Raw genomic sequence first — 23,791 nt, 5'->3', positions numbered from 1 at the left:
GGGAATTCCTTCATCTGCATGGAGGAAAAGGAGTCTTTGGGTGCTGTAGGCAGATGCAGGGAGGAAGGCAAGGAGAGGGGATATGTTGTATCTGCAGTGAGATGCAGCATGGAGATGGGAAAGAGGAAAGTTAGGAGATGGCATCCAAGGAGCCTTGGGATGGTGCAGGGCAGAGCCTCTGCCAGGGTGCCTATGGGCACAGGGGCAAGGAGGAAGGAAAAAAAATGGGGACAAAAATGATAAAAGTTTGATATCAACATGTTATCTATGTGGTAGCTGAAGTTGCTGAGGTCATGCATTGGAAATCATCAGAAAGTAAGCAGTGAAAATAGAAGGCCACATAGCTGAGTAGATCAAAACAATTGCAGTGACTCTTCTACACAAGGAGCACTCCTCTTCTTAATGGTGGATAGGGCAGCAGTGTACCAGTACTACTGGAGACTTGCTGTAGGAAATGTACCAACCTTAACAGAAATCAGAAAAACTACGTTCATATTTTGTGGTTTAAATTTTGCAGCCAGAGAAAAATAACTTCAGAAAATTATATACCCATATTTCTAGGGAAAAAAAAAGCACAACAGCTAAATACGGACATAAAGCTGTAGAGAAATTAAACAAAATGCCCCGCCCCTCAAGAACAAACAAACTGGCAAAAAAAACACCAACCAACTACCACCAACAACAAAATCCACACAAAAGAAACTGTGTAAAAGATTATGTATGTTTGTGGTTTTTTTCAAAGGGGCTTTCTGAAAATTGGATAATAGTCCTGTGTGGATAGTTGTAGGTTCTTGAGTTGTTTCTGCCAACAAATGTGCATTTTTCCTACATCCTGAGAACACTCCATGTGTCTTTTGAGCATGTCTTTTTAATTTTAATTAGAAGTCTTAAGTTCTTTAGCATTGACTTTGATGTTGAATGCTGGAGATGGGTTTCTCTAATCAGCGTTGTCGTCTGTCCCTCCTCCCTCTCCTGACTATTGCCACAGACAGGCAAGGGAAGGCAGGAGCTCTGTTGTCCAGCTGAATGAGCCCAAATACACAGCTTCACCAGTGGGAATTAGGTGTTGCACTTTGCAGGGAATGTAGAGGCGTTTTAGGAAGGTGTTGGGACACTCCAACTTCCCTGAAGCTCCGTGTCATTGTGGCTACACGTTGCAGGAGAGACAAGCGCTGCATACGAGCCTTGTGTGGGATCTGCTTCCAGGTGTGGCTGGTGGGCTGCTCAGGGACCCCGTGGGAGCAGCATCTGCACCGTGGGGTTTGCACATGTGTGAAGCAACAACTGGAGTGCGGTGAGAATGAAACGCGCATCACTTCGTGGAAGGGGATTAATAAGATTTTCAGGAAAGAGGTTAAACTTGAGGTCATTTCCTTCCTATTGTTACGCTTTTGAATTTTCGCCAAGGAGATGAGTGAAAGGATTTATTTTTGTCTTGGAATGCTTTGAATGTAAATGATGTCTTTACTTTGAATACAGAGAAGTGGAATTGCACTTCATTCCTGCCATTATGCTCTGTGATTTGTCTGAGAAATTGTGGTGGTTTTCGTTATCTTTATGTCAGGTATTCTGGTTAATTAATCCTTTGAGCTGCTACTATGCCTCCAAATACCATGTTGTGTGAGGGTCCGTGGAGATGCTCTGATCCCCAACGTGAAGTGCTAGTGGGTGTATACAAGGAAACAAGACATACAATTCTTGAAAAAGTAGGAAACGGTCTATTTTATGGCCTGTGTCAGAAGAAAGGCTGTCTGTGAAAAATGAGAGCAAGGATCCTTGCTTACTGCTCTGCTAATTTAAACTTCAAAGGCAAGAAGTATTGCTTGTTTCCTATTTGGATGGGGGTGTATGTTATGGCTTCTAACTTTGCTCAGCTTCTGCAGCCGAAGAAGGCAAGTGTTAGAGAAATACAGCATATTCCTCACCATCCTGCCAGCCATGGGTCAGAAAGTGAATAATTGCTTGTGCTGTGTATAGTACAGTGCAATAAATGTCAATAATGCAATGCGTTTGCTTTGCAGGCAGTCACGGAGCGTGCCACTCAAGAGGGTGCAAGTAGAGGCTTTCCCCTTTTTAACCACAGAGCAGAGCAGCAAGGGGATGGGTATGAATCTTTCTCCCGGTGTGCAAGGGAACAAATTGCTGTGGCACCCTGAGAAACAGCCACCTCCCAGCTTGTTTGACTCGGGGTCCTGATATTAAATACCTGTCTACAAGTGTAGTGACGGTACCTGTACATAGGCTGGAGTTCAGAAATGTCACCCAACATTCCCTTCCTGGACTGAGGCCAGAGCCGGCCACACACTCCAGTCTGTTCCTGAGGTCATGCCCTTGCCTGGAAAGAAGAGCCCAGAGGGCTGCTTTTTTTCATGTGCGAGGCTAGAAGATACACGACAGTCTGGGAACTTTGTTCCTCTCACCTTTTTAGAGGCTTGCTCTGTTGGTATGCAAGAGAGAACAGTCTCAGCCACCTCATCTTACGTTTCCAGCAACGGTTTGAATTTTTCTTGCAGTAGTCAAATTCTGATGTTCTTTCCCCTCGTGCCCCTGGAAAGCACAATTCCTAGAGGTGCTTATGGAAACAAAATGTTACAGCAGCTTTCAGTTCCTTGTTAGCAAAATGTCCATCGTACTTTCTGTGACTGGAAGTATTTGTTGGAAATTTGTCAAGCTGAGGAGGAATAAGCAGTCCTGTAAGTGTTGTTTTTCTTCCTTTTTTTATTTTTTTATTTTTTTATTTTTTTATTTTTTCCCTCCGGTTTTCACTAGGAAAAAGTAAAATTTGCCTTGAGAGGTTTCACACCATACTCCACAAGCATGCAGTTCCTCATTGTGTACTGGGAAGGACGTGGGTTGCAGGCTGTGGACCAGGTCTGGGCATCTGCTGCAATACTTGAACCCTACTTGCAAACCAGCCTCCAAGCACCCCGCTTGTCTGCGTGGTACTGGGACTGCTTTAGCATGGTTTGAGTCCTTGCCATGATTTGAAGGGTTTTTAAGCCGTTTCTGGTGTCCGCCAGGAAGCTCAGAGCATCTACTGACCTTCACGAGGAGGGGCAGGGATGGCAGCACTCGGCCCCGTGCTTCTCCTCCTGCTGAGGCGTGCACTGGGGGCACTTACCCTGGGCTAATGGCAGCTTCACCCCAGCTAAACGTCCCAGAGCGGTCTGCTCTCCTCTGAAACACCTGGATTTGTAGGGGAGGCCTGTGGGCGGGTGAAATATGGGGTAAACAAAGGCCAGCACTTCCAGTGGGCTCTCGCTGCACTTGTCACTGTGTCAGCCTTGCGGTTGTTTCTAGGGTTTAAAATCCTCCTGTGTACACCAGCCCGCTCCCCGTTGCGTGGGCCGTGGGCTGTGTTTTGGTATCCTCCCATGGAACAGGCAAGGAAGGAAGTGCAGGGAGGATGGGGCTTTTGCATCCTGTACCCTTCAGAGGGGAGTGGCCACAAACAGATTAGTTTGAAGGACATAATACTTCATATGTTTTAACATGGGCTGTTTGGACACAGATAAAAACCTTGGGTAAAGGAGAAGAGGCAGACAGTTGTGTGTTGCTGCTAGAAACTGTCTGGGAGTTCGAGGACATCCTTCTGAAATCCTTTCCTTAAAATGACAGGAGGAAGAGAGAACGGAGAAGCAGCTCGAGAAGCAGTGACTCTGCAGCAGTGTTAATGCAGAGCTAAAGCTTCCAAAGTTGAGCTACACAGCCTGGCTCTGGAAGGCAACTTCTGCAGAAAATACTGTTTGTGGCTGGGAGCAGGGATGCTACTTTCAGGATCCATCCTGTAAACACTGATTTTTTTTCTTAATTCTCCAGTTTGTTAATTGGACTCAAATGGAGGCATGCAGTTTAGGATCCACAGATACCCTTTGGAACGGCCAGGTAAGGCTCGATGGTGCCACAAAGTATTGCTCTCATTTCAGCGTTGTGCTGCCCACACTGGTGCTACCTTCTGGGAAAAATACTCCGGTTCTACTAGAAAGCCCCCAAACTGTTTCTAGACTGATATTGGGAATTAAGTGAATATCCCAGGCTGTATGCTGCATGCAGTGAGTTAACAGTTGGTTGCAGAGCAGTAGGTGATACGTGGTGTATTTTAAATGGGTTGCTATAATGCGATTTATTCTAATACTTGTTTTCAATGAACACTCTGCCTGCAAGTGCTAATTTGCTTACCGGCTTTCCAGAAGAGGAACGAGGCCTCAGGGAATGAAAGTTGTCTTCTCCATTAAATGTGTCCTGACGCAGTTTTGTATTGCTTTTAAGCATATTTTGGAGAAAAGGAGGAAATTAAACTATTTCATTTTTTTTCATTGAACACTGTGCTACTTCTGCAATGATTACCCGCAGGTTATTATTGCTAATTTTTTGTATTTGTAGGATTAAAATGAGGGTACAAAGACAAAATACTACACAAAATTTAGTGTTAGAAACTCGTGTCATCAGTTGCTCAAAATGCACAGTTGGTACTCTCAGTCATGTTCTTGCTAATTTTACATTTTTGGTGCCGGTCTCTTTTATTGCTTGGAACCCTTTCCTCACAACATCAAGCGGGGGGCACTTACTGGCAGCAGGGCTGGGATTTTGGAAGCCATGCAGTAGAATGCCTGTACAGCAGACTTCTGTTCTACACTGCAAATGCCATCCTAAAAACGTCCTGATGCTTGACTCAAAATTAAGTTCAGGATTATCTTCCAATGCAGCTGTTAACTTACAACCCTGTAAGTCTTAAAGACTAAGATAAACGATAACATAAAATGGACAGAGGATGATACTAAACAGTATGCTTATGAGAGAAACTGGTATCAAATCAGAGAATCTCAGCTTGAGGCAAACCTATACTTAGCCTTGCCATCTACCAGCCTTCCAGCTCCTCTGATGCACACTGTAAGAGAACACCTGATGAAAGAAATAATGTTTAGAACAATGCTTTATGAGTGTCCCTGGGCTGGGAATACACACACCCCTTGGTAACACATCATCTTCAGTGCCCAGGAATTTATTAAAGTTAACCCAAAATGCTACGGGGTCAGTGTTCTGACAATCCGAACTTAATTTAAGTTTTAAAATTAAGAACAAACAATACAAGCTCTTAAAAAGATTTTGCATAGAATTTCTTCCAGGAAGGGATGAAAAAACAGAGATTAGGAGGTAAATCCCAAATGAGGATAACAGAATTACGTGGGGATACAATGCTGTTACCAACATGATTGATCTTTTCTGAGCTCAGCTGCATGGATTTTCAAGAGCTGTGAATTAGAAAAATCCATATACGGTAGCAAAAGATGAAAATTATAAAATTGTATGTAATTAAATCCATTCAGTGACATTCTGAATCTCTTTAGCAGCACCTTCTCTCTGAGCTCTGTGTTCAAGCATCTATAAATAAGTTATTTGATTGCAGTAGGGAACTTCAGCATTTTTTTCCTATGCAATAAATCCATGATATTTTATTACTAGGAGTTTGTAACTTCTTTAACGCTTTTGATTTTTAAGAGTTAAAATCCTTTGTGTTCCTGGAGACGAGCCTGTTCTCACACAGCCTAACACTAGAGACCACAGAAGGTGGGAGCAGAAGATGAGCATTGGTTTGCACGTGAGCAGTCTGTGGACTGGGAGTATCAGGCTGCCTTCGGTAACAACCAGTAGCAGTTCTTGCTTTTAACTTGTTTTGTTGTCTAAGACTGTATCTGTTTGTTTTTTTTTGGTGGGTTGAAACCTGGCTGAACTGCTGCCTTTGATGTGGTGTGATCAGTTGTGAGCTGATCCTTCCCCTGCACTGGTAAGACCGCATCCCAGTGCACTGGGCTGCAGTACAGAGGATGCACGGATGCACTGGAGCTTCTGGTGGCTCTTACTCTTGTACAAGTGCTGTTTTATTGTGCAAACTCGTTGGTAAAAATGATGCTGCCATCTTTCATGCAGCTGCCCATACATTTACTCAGTACTTGCATATTGCCTTGCACATGAGATAGCTGTGCCAGGCTGACAGCTGGCAGGGGGAGCTGCCTCCCCTGCACAGCCACGGTAGGGCTGGGGACACGGGGACAGACAAACTGCTGACACGGAGGGCACAAGCTGGAGACGTTGCATGTGCCTGATTCACCTTGAAGGGTTTTGTAATGATGGCAAAGCCTGAAAGAGAAAACATTACTCTGAATAGGTTTGCTTCACAGCGATTTCAAAGAGCACTAGGCAGTGTAGAGCCTGTACAGGGATGTTTATTACAACCTGCCTTTTATTGCAGAGCGACATACGTTCTCACACGCCCTGAAATGTGTGGGGCTTGCAGCACAGCGAGAATCAAGTTACTTTCTGTAATATTTCATGCTTTTAGAAGATAAGATTATACTGTGGATCTTCCACTGTTCTGTTTGTTTCAGCAGTGTAGACTGACTTGACGAGATACCAGTGCAGAAGGATGATATTTGGTTGCATATTTTATGTTCTGGGAATGGATATTTATATCTTTTCTTTGGCCCAGATTCTAGAACAGCAGCCAGTTTCACAAACAGCAACAATTACCAGCTAAAAGGGGAGCAGAGCTTCTTACAGTTGAAGTTCCCTAGGGGTACTATGTAAAGGTTTTGGAGAAGAGGAGAGCTGAGGTAGTGGCAATTTTGACTTCTGACGTGATGCTTTTCATGCTGTCAAGCGCTTCTTTGTTTTACCCAGCTGAATATCACTGAGGCTATCACAGTTAAACTTTTTGGTTACGATTTTGATAGGTGAATTTCTGCAGTATTATGTGTACTTCAGTATTTTCATGCTATTTGATTTCTTTTGTTCTTTGGTTCCTTTCTTTTTCTAAATCCATGAACTAGGGTTTGTATTTTCCATATACATCATTAATGTTGTTTTATCCCCTATGTAAAAAACTTCACACAAGTAGAGAAATCAGCTGTTTCAGGAGAAAATGATATCTGCCCAAAATAAATTCTGTAATTTGAGTGGATTGCTGTCAGGCAGTGGCCTGTCAGCATTTTCCATCCATCCGTCTCCACCACCTTCTGTTGCAATGGCAATGTGCCTAGGGGCAGAGTATCAGGGATTCTTCTTCGGTCTTTGTTACTGCAAAATGGACTATTCCAGGGTGAAATGGCTGAAAATCTTATTTGTTGTTGAATTTTATTAATTAAGGCATTAGAAAATGTGCTTTTTTTTTTTTTTTTTTTGTAACTATCAGCTCAGGATTTCATGCTTACCTTACATGTTGTTCATGCGGGACCTTTCCTAACCTCACCGATGTCCTGGTAAAGATTTCTGTTGGCTTTATTTAGTTACAGATTTAAAAAGCAAAGAACAATTGCTTGTACCTGAAGTGTTGGAAATCTCACTGTTAAGGGCTAATTTCACTCCTTCAAACTTCCTTGATTTGCCGAAAAAGAAAATACTCAAACAATTCATGTTTATGGTGATAGTATACTGATTATCTCTCCTTCTGCTTAGAATTATGAACAGATTTTTCTCCAGTTGGTTAAATACAGCTATTGAGAAGAACCAGAGCATGTAAAAGGAACTTTTTTCCTCCATTTATCTCTTTATTTACCTAGACATAATTAGAACAGTGAATAGTGTAAAAGTCTTTGTGTTTCAAATATCCATTGAATTTCTCAAAAATCTGCATGCCTTTGGTAGCACTGGTTTGGATAACCAAGATTGTGTCATGGAGTAGGCAGTCCTGTAGATATGCTAGAAGTTAAACTAGCGCTCTGGGAATCCATGAGATATCTCCCTGAAAGAAGTGGGACCCTGGATGGGGAAAGTACACTGAATAAGCAAATAAATAAACAAAAATCCACAGTATTGTTTCAGTTAGTGTCATTGCAAACTACAGAGATTTTTGAGGCACATGGGCTGCCTTTTACAGGCTATGCTTTTTGAGTTCCTCTTTATCTAGTGTTGCAGAATGCACTCAGAGGTGTGTAATAAAAAGGAATTTTATTTATTTATTTATTTTGAGAGTGAAGTTTTCAAGTACTACTGGAAGGAATTAGGACTTCATATTGGAGGCAGCAGGTATGTTTGTCTAACAGCTGCGTAAATGCACTTGTAACATTTCACAATGCATACTTCCAAAGAACTTTCTGTACAAAAGAAGCTGGATTTATGTCAGCTTCCTCTGGGTCATGATAACTGTCTTTGTGCCCCTTCAAGCATCTTCTCCCTCTGTTTTTGTTTCAGTCAAATAGGATGCTGGGTGTCTGAACCCAGGCTGGTAAGTAGGAAACAAACCCCAAGACCTGGTTTTGTTCCTGTTAGGACAAAAAGGTTTCTTAGGGAGGGAAAAATACTGATAGTACTAAGCTGATCTTCAGAGACTTCATGTTTACTTCTCAGTTCTCCTCTTTTGAATCACTAAATTGCTCGTTTGTATTTCTGGCTTACTAAGCGACAATCCTTTGGACCTCTAACTCTCGTTTACTGATAGGTGGTAATATGGTACATGCCAGGAAATTGAATGTGTCAGATTCTTTGGTGTATGTATGAAGATATTCTCACCAGTTTCTAAACTGCAGGAATCCTCTAAAAATAAATCAAGTCCTAATACCTCTAACACCAATTCCATACATCATAGCTAAGGAGCGAATGCTAGATTTCCACAGCACAGAGCGAGACCACTGTATAATATGTTGTGGCAACGCTGTGATGACGTTACAGGCAGCTATACATTCCCAATAGCCTGTCTATTGAGGCAGGGAAGTTTTGGATTTAATCCTTTACCTTGGCAGGCCACCTCTTACAGGAAACCATATATTTACTTTGGTTGTATGTATGTCTGCTCACTCTGCATAAATTGATCTATCAACTGTAAAAGAGAAGCCGTTTACCTTTTGCCAGTTTGCTTTTATATTTAGTTATTTATTTTAACAGAATTTATGTTTTGTGTCTGGGCCTCTTGAACAAACAAACAAACAAAAAAAAGCAACCCTGCTACTATAAATGTTAAATACTATGTGACAATTTTTTTTTCTCTCCTCTTACAGATGAGAACTCTCCAGCCAATTTCTGGGATTCCAAAAATCGTGGAGTGACTGGCACACAGAAAGGACAAATTGTGTGGCGAATTGAACCTGGCCCTTATTTTATGGAATGTGAGTACATATTTACCCAGTGTAAGGCAAGCATGCCATTGTGTCAAGGGAAACCATCCAGATAGTGCTTGATACACACTTTGTCAAACACTGATAAAACAAATAAATTGATTATATATTTCTAAGCAGCAGCATATTTTTCAATGTGTTTGCCAGACATTACAAAAAATACAGTGACCAAAAAAAAAAAAGTTATAGAGTTTACAAAAAATAAAAAGGAAAAAGTTGAGCTCAGAACTGCATTTGTGTTCTAGGGATGTTCTTGGACAATGTACTTCAGTTTAAGGTAATAAAAAATTGCCTTGTTGAATGTTGTGTAGTGTGTATGCATTGAAAGATGACGTACCTTCCTAGAAGTTTAAAATTTCAGCTGGAGAAAGCATTAATGGTAAATACACATGAAGGAAAAGATAAAAAAGCCATAGTTCTTGCTAGTATGTGTTAGTATTAAGGGTAGATTTGTCTCTGGGAAGTGCCAGCCTCTTGTCCTGTTGCATCAAGATTTCTCAACTGACATTTCATTACACTGGGATACCACTGGATGGTTTTGAAAGATTGAATCTTGGTGTGGCTGGAAGCAACACTCAGCTGAGCTCTGCAGGAAGTGTATTGGTAGCCAACCTTCACATCACAGCCCTTCACCACTTTGTTAGGTGACCAGGATTTGTAGGAAGCAAGCCACTCTGCTGTGAGATAATTTTGCTTTGTTGTTTGCTTTTTAATGAAAAGGAGTATTTTTACTGTCTGAAATATGTGATCCCCTGCAGAAATTGGGTGTTTTAATTCTAGAACATTGTATATGAGCTTGTTGGAAAATCTGGTATCATCAAAGTGGCAATCAGTCCCAAAAGAGCTGTGAGCTACTCTACCACCTGTTTAGCCTCACAGTAATGAATCTCCATAAATTAAAAAAAAATAAAATAAAATAAATATATATATATACACACTCCCACTCCATTTCCTCATTGTATACTGCAGTGCTGCTAACTGTAGGTTTTGGCAGAAATTTTTCTTCCAATTAACAGATATAACATCAGTATATGCATTTTAAGAGGTGTTGGAACCCCTAACCTGTAGATTATTATTAAAAAAATCTTCTTTCTAGAAGTTGTCGTTGAACATTGCCAAGTGAATCTATGCATTACACAGCACGTTTTTTTTTGACAAGGAAAAAAACAAAGGTTTAATGGGATAAAATCACAATCAATTTCAGAAACTTACTACAGAGAAAAATGGTTGAACTGAAGATGAAGGTCAAGAAAATAATAAGGATTTTTAAAAAAAAAAACTTTCCTGGTGCCAAAGACAGTGTCATTGAAGCAGATTAAAGTCTATGTTAGAAAGGTTCCTTGCCTCTAATTTCTCTTACATATATCAATATTGTTGCCTGTACTGGCAGTTTGACTTCAAGGATATTTGTTTGTATCCTTTAGCATTGCTGTGTCATGTGTGGAGATGAGGCTCTTAGTTCACGTGAATAAATAACCTAGGTTAATGCTTCAAGAATTAGCAGTTTTGACTTAAAATCAGTTTCAACAGACTTGGGACTTTGCAAGCAACTGATATAAAGACAGAAGGATACGTGTTCCTTGCTTGTGGCTAGCTTTACTAATTAACAGTTTTACTGCCATACTATGAACAAAAGAGAAGCAATTACACAGCAGCTGAGAACTGTAAAAAGGAATGTTTATGGGCATATGCTGCTATAGCACATAGTGTGACAGATAAATATGTCACCAGTGACACTTGTGCTTCTAGTGAGAGGCCAAAAATTGCACTGACGTGCTTAACTGCATTTCTAATTGCACTTTTTAAATTGGGAGACTTCCCAAATACATGACAAAGTTTGCTCAGCAAGGCTTTTCATTTTTGCTTTTAGTGGGGGAGCATTTCTGATGCAGTTATAGGCGGCTTCTCCTTTATGTTACGTGATGTTAGGTTATTTCCCTGCGATGTATCACTACATCACAGCCCCGGTGAATGCCCAGGTGGCCACACGGTTCAGACATGGCCTCAGTGGGGTTGCCTCTTGCTGCGCAGCACCAGGGGGCTGGGGGAAGAGCCCTGCCTGGGTTCTCGCTGTGGTCTGCAGGCAGTGACGCTGCCCAGCCTAGGCAAGCCATGGAGATGAACTTAGCTCACCTTTAGGCTCTTTCTCCTGCCCTGGTGCTGATATAATTTGTACTCCCTGTAGCACTGTCAGAGCAAGAGGGAGAGGCAAATGGAAGGGCTCATGTCCCCAGGAAATATGTGCCCAATTATTGAAGTTAAGGTATCTCTGATGCATTGATCTGCCATTAGTTTCCAAATTCTGGAAAGAATTCTACAGTTTTAGATTTCTTGTGCTTAGGAATGTCTTCGCCAAGAGGCAGAATGTGTCAGATACATGTCACGGTGTTGGGGGTTTGTCGTATTTACTCCTCTCGGTATGACGGGCAGCAGACCGTTACCAACTCAGCAGTGCTTTGCTAGGAGTGAAGCTGGGAGTACAATCAGCAGCAGTATCTTTGATTTTTTGAAGCAGCAGATCCAATAGAAGACGAAAACGTCTGTGGGAAAAGGATGGACAAACTGTGTAAATGGATCAATCCAAACTCAGCTGGAGATTAATCACAGTGTCGAAATGCTGGTTGGAAAGGACCTCTGAAGGTCTTTGATCCAACCTCCTGCTCAGGGTGGGACTATTACCAACACTTTACCTGGTCAGATGTGGCTTTTAAAGCTCAGTCTTGAAAACCTTTAGGGACAGATTTTGCACATGCTTTAGGATGTTTCCAGTACTGCAGCTTTTCTACAGTTAAGGAAGATTTTTCTTGGCATCTTGTCTGAACCTCAGAAGCTTAAATTTGGGGCTGTCACAAGGTTTAAAATCTTCTGATAGAACTGAAAAGAGTTTTAATTTCTAATCTTTGTAACTACATCTTTCAAACTACCCCTGCTGCGGTTAGATGTTGCCTTAACCTCCTCTTCAGCAGACTAAAGGCCAGCTCCTTCAGCCTCTTCTCACAGGTCATGTTTTCTCAATCCAACCATCTTCGTAGCCTTCTGCTGTCCCTGCTCCGTGTTCTTGAACTCGAGGGACCCAAAACGAGGTGAGGTATTCCAGGTGTGTCCATACCAGCACTGAGTCTGGGGGATAACAAAATCTACCTCTCTGCTGGCCATGCACCTCCCAACGTAACCTGTGAGGTGGTTTGCTGTGCCCCTGGGGAGGTCAGTTGCTGGCTCATACTCAACATGATGCCCATCCTCAGCCCAGGATAAATGAATCTGGCCTGAAGCTGTTTGTCTTTTTGGCAAGGAAAGTGATTAAACTGAAGTTCCTAATGTTGAATGATGAGTTGAGATCAGTCAGCGTGCATATGATCCCAAAGGGTTTGGTTGCATTTTTTCCCAGCAGTGTCAGAGCTCAGGGACATGGCACATCTTTTCACCCGTAATGTAAGATCTCTCCAGGGCAGAGTGCAGAGGATGATAGCATCGCTAACAAGCCATATGCAAATGAATCTTATGCAGAAGGAGGATTTCCATTTTAATTGCATTAATGTTAATCAGTGGGAGTCAGCTGGTTTGGGCCTCAAGCTCCTTCTGAAATCCTCAGATTTGTACCTTGTAAAAAAAAACAAAACAAAACAAAAAAAGCATCTTATGCCTTAGTTTGGGAACCGATTTTTCCATGAGGATAATTATAAACTCATTAATAGTTTCACTGAAGTCTGTGGAATATATACTTGTGTTTAAAGTTAAGCCTTGGTTAAACTTTTTGTCTGAATTTTACATTATTCTGTATATGCAATCTTTTAACTCAGTTTCCTGGTCATTCAGTTTATTCCTCTTAAAATCCCTCCCTATAGATCCACCACCTCCTATTTCCCAAGCAAGTGCCTTGTGGAGGCAGAGCTGAAGGCCGACTCCTCTCTCAGAAAACAGGGTGGAGAGAATCTCACTGTCTTCATACTAAAAACAGGCATTAATTCCCCCAAGCACCCAAATTAGCTAAATTAGGATGATGAAAGATAATTCTCATATGCTTTAAAAAAAAATCGACACAAAAAATCCGTAAACTGTATGCAGAGAGGAGAGAATCAAAGGAGTCAGTGGTGAAATAATGAGAGGTGAACTTAATACATTCCAGAAGTGCAAGCAGCCTCTGGGGGCAGTGGCTGAGGAGGAGGGGGAGGAAAGGAGTTGGGAAGGAAAATAAGTTCAAAGCCCAGCACACCACCACAAGCAGCTGGTATCCTGAAGCTGTCACCTCCAGATGAAGTGACTGGCTCTGAACTGCAGAGCCAAAGCCGGCAGAGGCAGGAGCTCCTTTGTTTTACCTGGGAAAGGAGCAGAAATGCGCTGAGCACGGCAGGGATCTTTGTCACTTCAGAGATTCAACAAGGTGAATGTGAGCATCAGTGTGCCCAAGATGGTGTTTCCTTCCATAACAGATGTGACTAAAACTTTCTGCTTTGAAGTTTGCTAAAATGTGGGGAAAGGCAAACAATGACTCACTAGCCGGCTCCCTCACGTTGTTTGCTCTACAGACTACAGAAGGATTGCTAGACATGACCGCAGCTCTACAAACAGTTTTCTTCCTTCTGCTGTGAAATGAAAGGACGGGTTCAAGGTGTGTCACTCGGAATTGATGGCAGTGGTGTGAAGGTGCAGCACAGCTCAGTGCCTTTGTGTTATGCTCGTGTTGTGGTGTTTATCACGACATCAGGCTGTTAAGTTCTTTAAGTATGTCAGGACTTTTAGCGTCTGCTCCAGGAGCAGAGTTAATGTGGCAGAGAGCTTTTTGGGGCACCGCAGTCTGGGAGCTCAGGATGGCAAGGGCTCCCTTTCGGGGGTGTTGGGGCAGAGGTGATGGCATTCCTTGTGGAGAACAGAGGTAGCAGAAAGATGGAGTTGAAATGATCCACGGAAATCTTGGTGTGATGGAAAAAGCGTACCATAGAAAGCTTGAGGTGTTCTGAAGACCAGTTGATGAGAGCTGCCTCTCACAGACAAACTGCAGCTTTGATGCCTGCAGTGTGGGCAGGGGCAGGTTGTGTTGGATGTGCCACGGGGGAGAAGCGGTGTAGTGTGGTCACTGTCAGGCAACACATAACTGCAGTGCTTATGTACTTCCGTGGGCACAAAGTCTTTAAACCTGCAAACTTCCTAGTAGTTAAAACAGGCCGTGGGGTGTTTCCTGCTGCCTGGAGCAAGTGGCACAGCACGGTGCTTGTGTCCATATAGCCAGCCCGTCCTCCCTTCCCCAGCACATGGGACAGGAGTGTCGGGGATGCTCAGTGACCGATCAGCGGTATTGATGGTCGTGTGTTTGTACTCGAGTCCGTACGTGCTTGGTTTATTGATACAGGTGCCAGGCCAAGAGCTTCCTTTGAGACTGAGTTACAACTAATCCATAGTGGCAACTGTTGGGATTCATCCAGATGCTGCCAGTTTTGTCACATGAATCACTTCCAAATCACTCTTGGGATGTTTGTGGTTAAATCACTGCTGGTGCCTCACTGCAGTGCTCGGATGGGTGACTGCACAGACTGTTTCTATTTTGTCCTTAAACTCTCACTTTTGTGGCATGACTCTGAGATATATTCAGAAAGCGTGGTGATGATCCATGTGTTTGCATTATACAATATCATGTTACAAATGAGGTTTTATATAGCGTTCTCTCTATTCAGTGCCCATTACAACGAAATTACAAAGTTTGTAAAAATAGCATACCAAGACTGAAATTTGCTGCACATTGCAGTTAGAAGAGTGCACTCCTAGCCCCATTTTTTCTTTTTAAAAAAGAAACAAAACAACACCAACAACCTAATATAGATTGAAGAAAAACAAATTGGTTTCATAATTGAACTTGATGTGCTTTTAGCTTTAAAAGGCTGCTCTCATGCAGAGTTGTTGCTATTGTCTAGTAGGGATAGGAGCACAGTTTAGTGCTCTGCCCAAAGCATTGGTCAATGGTCAGTGCTAATAAATGCTTTATCAACGTAACTTGTTACTCGTACCCAGTGTTTATATTTTGACCATTTAAATGAAATTGTGAAAATCATATTTTCCTCACACTGAATTGTTCTGAGCCTGGGATGCTTGCCTGCGTGGTCCTGTGTAACCAGTGCCCTTCCAGCACTCTACCAGGGCACTGTGCTTCTCGTGGTTATTGTCCCAACCCTATTTATAAACTTGTTCACTGAGTAAGAAATACTTTTATTATACTTCTGCTATTTATATCTGTTGTCTCTTACTAGCTATTTTTGTGTATCACAAATAACTGAAATAGGGTTTTGTCTTGTGTTGTTGTTTTTTTTTTTTACGATTTGTGGCAAGCCTTGTTGACTTCCTTAAGCATATAATAGCCCAGTGTTTTGTTTTAAAGGTTAGGTTAACCTTTTTGCCAAACTGGAATGGGACAGGCAGGGCTCATGACCGTAAGTAGAAATGCCTCAGAGTTGCAGCAAAGTGCGTGCGGGCGGCAGGGCCAGGTAAGCTGTTGTTTGAGCAACTGTTGCTTAGCGGCTTCCTTTGAGGCAGGTTAGGTGCAGAGAGACCACGGGAGGGGACAGAATTCATCTGTTACTGATACTAATTTAGCTAAGAAGCTCTCTGTAATTCTGCTTAAATCACTTTCCTTTTTTTAATCCTTCCTTCTGTAAAATAAACTTTGTGATATACCTGCTGAGGGAGAGGGAGAGTGCCAGAAGGCAGCCTGCTTTGGCACTTGCTCTGCTCTTTGCTGCGCTGCGCTGTTATGGGTAGGAAGTAATCCAAGAGATGGTTGGGTAGGATGATGCAGGGGAAAGAGCGCTAAATACTTGAACAAAAAGGTTGTGTTTAATCAACAGTCACGCTAAGAAAATAAATTCACCTGACAGGATGTGCAGAGCACTTTTAAATTCTTGCAGTTGTCTATTGACTGTTTGTGTTCAGCTGGGAAAAAATAGGGTTTAACCTGGTGTTTTTCCCCTGGATTACTTCTCCCTTTATACATTTGTAAAATCTGAATGTGAGTGATCTAATTTGTGTTTAATTTGTTAATTTGTACCAGAGTTTTCTTAAATGATTTGCAAAACATGCTCTCATACTTTTTTTATGAGCTTCTGTGATGTCAGCTTTTTCTCAGTGTGGGTTCATACGTTTATATCTGCAGAGAGCCATGGATTCAGCTTGAGTGACTCCCGGCATCTCACTGCAGAGTCCAGGAGCTCTGAGCTGCTGTGCATTTTCTGTGCAGCTAGGAGGGAGCACCGGTCATCTCCACAGGCTGCTGCAACCCAGCAAGGGTCTGACTTATTTTCTGGAGGTGACTATTATTATAAGCAGATCTCTCTGTTATTGAAGAGGCGAGAGTGCGTGGTCCATAGAGGGAAGTACAGCATTATGCTGCATTTCAGGCAGGACTTCTTGAGATTCAGATATCACTGCTTGAGTCCCAGAAACCTTTCTTAAGTGACACCTTTCTTAATTCCAACATTTTATGTAATGGACTTGAGCTATAAAACTATGGCTATAAAATGTTAACAGCTATTAGCTTTTAAAGAAGGGGATTATGGTCTTATCCAGATTAATTAACATGTATCCCTTTTTATATGGCTCTGTGGTATCTTTCAAAGAATCGTAGATACCCCGATTTCATTTTGTCCTATTTTTAAACGAAGAGGAAATGTCTGGTCGCTGTAGGAATTCCTCGCGGTCTGTGTGATGTCTGGAGGAACGTCAGGGACAATGGGACGTGTGGCAGCAAGAACAGAGAGCTAGGTACAGTCACTTTTTCCCATGAATGAAAATAGTTTTTGTTCTGCAAGGTCACATTTTTTCTTTAATCAAGCAGACAGCATATAGTCCTGTGGTCAGGTAAAGTGTCTTCCCCTTGCTGGATTTATTGCTGTTAAATTTTTCAGTACAGATCACATACAAAGCAAGCTGGTTAACTCATTGGGGGAAGCAGTAGTAGGGAAGAGAAACAAGAGAAGGGCAAGTTTACACTGAAAGGAAACACCTGAAAATGAGGTGGCAGGAGGAATAAAAGAAACTAGGAAAACTTTAGGTGATGCATGCTATTTAGCAGTCTATACTATGGAACAGCTGAGAGGAGGCCTGTATATTAATATGGTATTGACCTCAGCTTTCTAAATATTCAAGTCCTGTTTGCAGGAGCTTACTGTTTCTGAAGATTTGTTTGTATTTTGGGGGCCTTGTTTATATGTAAGTAGAGAGGTGTTCTATCAGGAGCAGGCACAGACACAGAAATCCATCAGACATGAAGAACAAACATTCAAATCACAGTTTTTCTGATAACACAGAAGAAGCAACATCAAAGAGCTACATCCTCAGCGTTTTTGAATTGACAGGATTCCTCTGAGATTTCTTTCACTGTTAAGTATTAATTGTAGTTTTTAGCACTGTTACATATATCTAAATAAATATATGTATGTCTATAAAAAATTAGCGGTCTCTGGTTCTGTGAGGGCACTGCATTCTTGCTGTGCACAAGATCAGATTTTGCAAACCTATATTCACATCAGCAATATCTGCATAAGCATGCCAGATAGCCCATTTTTCAATTTCATGCTGAATTTCAAGCGCAGCTTCTCCCTTGTTAATCCCAGTGCCACAATGCTAACAGCACCTCCAAGCTTCCTGTGTGTAGAGCTGTGTAAAGCCCAAACTGAATCAATGCCACTTCTCTTGGTGAGAGTAGTTGTCTCCAGATGCCATGTCTTAACTTCTCTTTTTTTCTAATAGTTTTTCTAAGCTTTTTTTTTCTTTCTAAATTCAGTTTGTATGAAATGGATCGTCGGATCTATTTCTTGAATCAGATGTTGTCTTCTACCACCAGCCACATACAGGTGTTGGAGAGTACTGCATGCTTGTAGAAGTCACTGAGAGGAAGAAATCCAAGGACCCAAAGCTTGTAGTATTGCATTTCTGCCTGCAGGAGAATTTAAGTGCCAGTGTAGTGAGAATGTATAACAAACTTCTGTCTGCATTACGGGCCGTCTGCAAATAAGAGCAGCAGCTGATAGCTCTTCCAGTGCTAGCTTCTTTTTCTGAAGTGACAAGATGAGAGTAGGAGGAAGAGGGATCAGAAGTTCTTCCACCTCCTCCCTCCCTGTGAGCCCAGCTTTGAAGGTCAGTTCTGAGGTGCATCCTCTCTCTTAAATGAATGTTGACTTACTGCAGCAAATTAAAATAAATAAATAAATAAAATCCTTCTTGGCTGAGCAGACTTGCAGAATGGATTTTTCATCCTTCTGAGTAGGGATAAGTGGGCATTTTATCTCACAGTGATAAGTACCTCAGCCCCAAGGAATCATGTCCCACAACCATATTCAGTACATGCAGTTTTGTATTTTTCGGCTTCCAACGTACTGTTAAACCAAGTGGAAGGAGTTGGATAGCCAATACTTTTATGCACACCCTCCGGTTCTGTCCAAACCGGTTGCTGTAATTTGTGCCTGCCTGTGGCCATTTTTGTCTGGCCGTGGTCACTTCTGTACCCAGAGGTAAACCCTCATCAACCTCCTACAGAAGAGATGTTCCAGTGGGGAAGGAAAACAGGGAGATTGTTCCAGACAGGGAAAATCCCACAGGATCAAGGCCAGCTATAATTATAGCTGTGCTGCTATGTTAGAAGAATGCAGAGGAACAACAGTAGAGGTCGGGCTTCACTGAAACATAATACTCCTTTGTCTGCAGCAAATGCAGTTTAGCAAACAAAACTTTATTCAGTGGGACCAGAAGTGTGGTGAAACGTTCACCCTTCCTGTGTTCCAGTATAAAGTGCTTCAAGCTTCCTTCAGATACGTATCATGCAACTTCTTCCAGAGTCTGGCAGGGATCAGGCTAGGAGCAAATAGTTCAGTGAGTCTTTTTCATAATGATTATATTGGAATAGTAGCAGAAATACAACCTGCAGAATACACAAAGAGTAGATAACCAGCTGCTCTATTCTTAATTTCCTGCTAAAGTATTTCTAAAGGCAGATCGCTGAGTGATGGATTGTACTCATACAGAATGAGCTTTAAAGAGCACTCTGCATGTTAATAGCTTTCCACCATGAACAACTGTACTTGGATCTCCATTCCCACCAGAACGTCAGCATATCTGTAGGGCTAATGCAGAATCCAAGTGATAAGAGCCTGAATTTTTAATATTTTATCTCATGCTCAAGTTTTATCTCTTATTACTACCCTCTTATTTTACAAGGATCAGGGGTATTTTTGGATAGGCATGCTAAATGATAGTAAAAGGTTTGACAGAAAACACCAAAAGGGAAATCTTACTAGTGGGGCTCTGCAGGAGTTCCTGAAAGAAATGCAGTGCTTTTTGATACTGCTGGCTTCAGAATGAAAGACATTCCGGCCATGCCTGCAGAGTCAGTGAGTGTATGCCAGCCACACCTTTACATCAACTTGCTGTGTAACCTGTGACTAAGAGCTCTACTGCATTTCTTGGATATATATAGAGAGAGGAGCATCTGGTAGGACCTGGGAACGATCCCTCTCATTCAGCTTTGGTGAGGCTGATGCTAGGTGCTGTGTATAGTTCTGGAGTCCATATGTCAATATTAATGTTGAGAAGTGGAGAAAGAGCAGCAGAGAGCACAATAAAGATCACAGTAGATGATCTAATGATTTCTCCTACAGCTCCTAAGAGTCAACTCAGACTAAAAAGCACAGTTTACTTACAGCAAATAGGGTTGTATTACAATCCAGGGAAATGTATCCTGAATCTGTGTCCTGATCGTCTGCAGTCCTGTTCTACAGGTCAAAATAAAATCTATTTCACTTACAGTTATTGTGTGCTTCTACAGCAAAGATGTACCAGTGAACTGTACTGGTCAATCAGCCTAAACTCACGCGCAGTGAACAGAATTGAGCTGCAACTCCCCATACACACGTTCCTTTAGTTGACTGTCTTTTGCCTACTGTCTATCACAAAGGATTTAATGTGATTTTCGTTTTGTTTTCTAGCTGAAATAAAGATCTGTTTTAAATACTACCATGGTGTTAGTGGAGCCCTCCGAGCTACTACTCCATGTATCACTGTGAAAAACCCTGCTGTGATGGTAAGTTTAACCTATTTGTTCATTGTATTTGTATACGATATTAACTGCCAGACAAACCTATCAGTATAAGGCTCCTAGTTTTACTATTAACTGCAACTTCTGGAAAAAAAGAGAGAGAGAGAGATTGTATGACAACAGTCACCTAAATTAGGAAATGCTTTTCATGGCTCGGTATTTTTTCATGATAAAATGACGGTAAAATTCACCAAGTTGAAATGAAATCTTTTATGATAACCATTTCATTTTACTTGCTTCCAGTTTGATGTAATTTAACACCATGTTAGAAATTTTTCACACTGGTTATCTAATTCAAACAGAATTCTTATCGGAAGTCTCCACTTATTTGTTATTATTAAAAATGAAACTGTTGCTGAGATAGCAGTTACTAGTATATATAAAAAAAGACCATACAGAACTCTGCTGCTGCAGAAATTATTGATTTTTTTAGGAGTGTTCATATACCATTGAAATTTAGATAATTCTCCGACTTTCATGGTTTATTTTTGCCTTATAACAATTTCATTACTTGCACTTTTGAAACCTTGAAGTTTTAAAGGAATTTTTTAGTCGTTTAAATAAATACCATTAAGAATAAGAAGAACCTTTCACACTTCTATCCAAGTACGTTTGATGGACATAATTCATCTAATAGGCTAGATTTTCAGTTGACGTAAAGTCTCACAGTACATTTGATTCATTGATATTACCTGCCAAGTATTTAAGATTATATCTGTCAGGATGATGTCTTGACAACTACAGCATTGAGGATACTGTAGAGCACAATTTATTTAAGCTGCTTGCTTTTAATCTGATCTTGCAGTTCTTCAGCATTGTCAATTTATATACAAGTGAATGTTATGGCAATCTGATACTGTATGTGCTGTCATGGACTAGGTCTCGTTATACCAAATGTTTTTTCTTTCTCTTAGAATTCCTGACCTAAATGACAGCATCGTTTAATAGTTAGACCTATGAACAATACATGTTCACAGCAGGCATAGGAGCTTTTGATACTTTATAGAAGAAAATGTGCTACAGTTAGTGAGCTTGACAACAACTGTGTTTAATATAAATTTATAAACTACAGAATAAAAGCTAGCCTGATTGTTTTGTGTTTTGTTTTTAAATAAAAAATAGGCATCTCAAAGTAATGAAGAAACCATTTAAGCCTGTATATTTTCTCAGTCTTGTCATACAAGCCACTCAGTGGTATTTTTTCAAGACTAGTTATGCAAAAAGACATCTGAACTCCTCTCTCTGAATATGCATTTATGTACTTGGGAGTTACCTGAAAACCCATCTGTCAGGGTCATTGGTCCATCTTGTGGGGTTAACCTGCTGTCACTATGGAAGTTATATTTTTTTTTTTCCTTTGAAAGGTAGCACAGGATCCTGGGTATGCTACAGAATTTGTACTCCTGATGGAAGGTGTAATTTTATGTAAACCTTTTGTTTGCTCTAACAACACAGACTTCCAGTAATAGTGAGCTGATAGTTTCATTGATGAGAATGTCATAGCTCAGATGACGCCTTCTATAAAATATCATAGGGGGTTAGTTATATATAAGTATACCTATTATTAAGCATTAGTACCTCATACCATTTTCCTGTTTTTGGTGTTAAACTTAAGCACTGTGTGTGTCATGTCCTTTGTGACAGATACATTGGTCCTGAGAGTGGTAAAAGTCGAGGCATGCCCATTCCTTCTGTTTTTTTTTTTTTTTTTTTTTTGTTTGTTTGGTTGGTTGGTTGGTTGTTTTTGTTTTTGTTTTTGTTTTTTGTTTTTGTTTTTTTTTAAAGCTGTGATAAGTTACCTGCTTACTTGGATCATGCTGAACTTTTGCATTGCATGGTTTGGTGGGAGATCCATTTCTGGTTTTCCTCATGGTAATGGAATATTACACCAGGAATTTCAGCTCATCTTATTTTTGGATAAGCAGTTAATATTGTGTTTATTTCAGCTCGAGGTAAAAAAGCAAGGTCTGATTTAGTATTCAGAAACACTTCCTTACACCAGGTGAGATAGCCTGTGTAGTGCAAGAATGTGTGTCTGGTGGGGTCAAGTCTTGCAATAGGTGCAGAAAAACTGAACCTGCTGTTCAGATCATAATGGAGCTGGAAAATGGCCTAAAACAAATGAAACTGTGGAAGTGCTACAGAACACTGTTATAATTAGTTTTATTATAGCTGAATTGTGGGCAAATCATATTTTCTGCAAAACACACTAAAACAGTGATTAGCAATATAAACAATGTTATCTGTAGTCCATGATGTAGTGGAAAGATACATAGAGGAAGAGGAAGACCTTCTTGTTGGTAAGTAGTGTTCTTAACAAGAAATCAGTGCCTGTTAGGAGTCAAGTAGAGCACACTGATACGTGCAGAGTTCCTGCAACCCTGCCTGCTTGGCTTCTCCTTCCCACCGGGACTGGCCCCTTCTTGCTTCCAGAGCAACCCTCCTAAAGCCGGAGGATGCAGGTTGGGCTGGAGCTAACCCAGTGTGTCTTCAATGCCCTCATAATTTTACTACCAGCTGTCACTGCTTGTGTATCCTTACGAAGCTGTGGGAGTAATGATACCGTGCTCGGTGGGGAGGTGAGAGAGCTGAAAGCGTTCTGGTGAGAAAAGCTTGTCCCTGAAAACCATGGTGAATCACGACTGCGGCGATGAGGACGGGAAACGGGCCGGGCGGGGAGCAGTGCAACTTCCTGACACAGGCTGTTCCCTCACGAGGCCGCTGAGGCCCATGGGGATGCCAAATGTCAACGTCACCATGGTTCCTGTATGGCTTTATTGGCTTGACTGCTTTTATATGCTAGGCATGGGAATTTTGCAACAGAGTAAGTCCTTCAAGTATCAATTGCACCCAGCATTTGTTCTGATTGTGCTTTTGTTTGCTGATCATCATGGGAAGTATTTGAAAGCTCGTGATAACGCTTAAAGCAATAGCAGAAGGACTTTTGACTTGTTTAGTGGTTTCCTCATGGACTGCACATTCTAGTCTGGCCACCACAGCTTCAGAAATATTTTCAGTCCCATAGCTTCTAGTTCTGCTTGCAGACAACTGTTCAGGTGCTAAAAGCTGCTTTACATATTTCATCTGCCCACAGGTGTGCAAGTTTGTTATCAGCTTTGTTTAACAGGTCTGATGACTTCCTATTTTATCACTAATACAAAGTTTTTTGGATGAGGCTTTTTTAGCACACCGTGTGTAATCTCTGGGAGTGAGTGCACTGCCTACGTGGAGAACCGTTTGACTTTCAGTATAGCTCCATTGATGTTTTTATGTTAGATTATTCAGCTGGATGCACATCTCTGTCTGGAGAGAAATTTGTCTGTCAGCTGAAGGAACTATTCTGTGGATATAGCAATTTAGACGTTAATACGTGAGAAGCCTTTTATTTTGAGGTAATTTTTTTACCTAGTCAGAGATTTCTGTAGAAACCAAACCTGAATACATGTGTAGTATAAGCATAGCTTTTAGATGACATTTGTATTTGTATCATTGATGTATTTTTCCATTTAAAAAATTCATTCATAAATCTGAAGGTTTTTGGTCTCATTGATCCCATTGCCTTTTTTATTGCATGGCCCACTTGTGAAAAGTGACAAAAGTTATGTCACCA

At 41.3% G+C, this 23,791-nt stretch overlaps 1 protein-coding gene across 4 annotated transcripts in view; it reads left to right on the top strand.

The window, feature by feature from the left end:
- The window catches only part of HECW2 (HECT, C2 and WW domain containing E3 ubiquitin protein ligase 2), a 192,688-nt gene that overhangs the window by 100,972 nt on the left and 67,925 nt on the right, over positions 1-23,791 (top strand). For 3 of the 4 annotated variants that reach the window (XM_068686569.1, XM_068686568.1, XM_068686567.1), the window contains exons 3-4: positions 8,991-9,098; positions 20,072-20,166. In XM_068686569.1, the coding sequence (XP_068542670.1) occupies positions 8,991-9,098; positions 20,072-20,166 (203 nt within the window). Of the gene's footprint in view, positions 1-3,819; positions 3,886-8,990; positions 9,099-20,071; positions 20,167-23,791 lie in introns of all 4 variants that reach the window. The other variant, XM_068686570.1, reaches the window with a different exon arrangement.

The sequence above is a fragment of the Anas acuta genome, chromosome 6 (assembly GCF_963932015.1).
Source record: "Anas acuta chromosome 6, bAnaAcu1.1, whole genome shotgun sequence".
Taxonomy (NCBI): Eukaryota; Metazoa; Chordata; class Aves; order Anseriformes; family Anatidae; genus Anas; species Anas acuta.
This window is presented reverse-complemented; position numbering and strand designations above follow the sequence as displayed.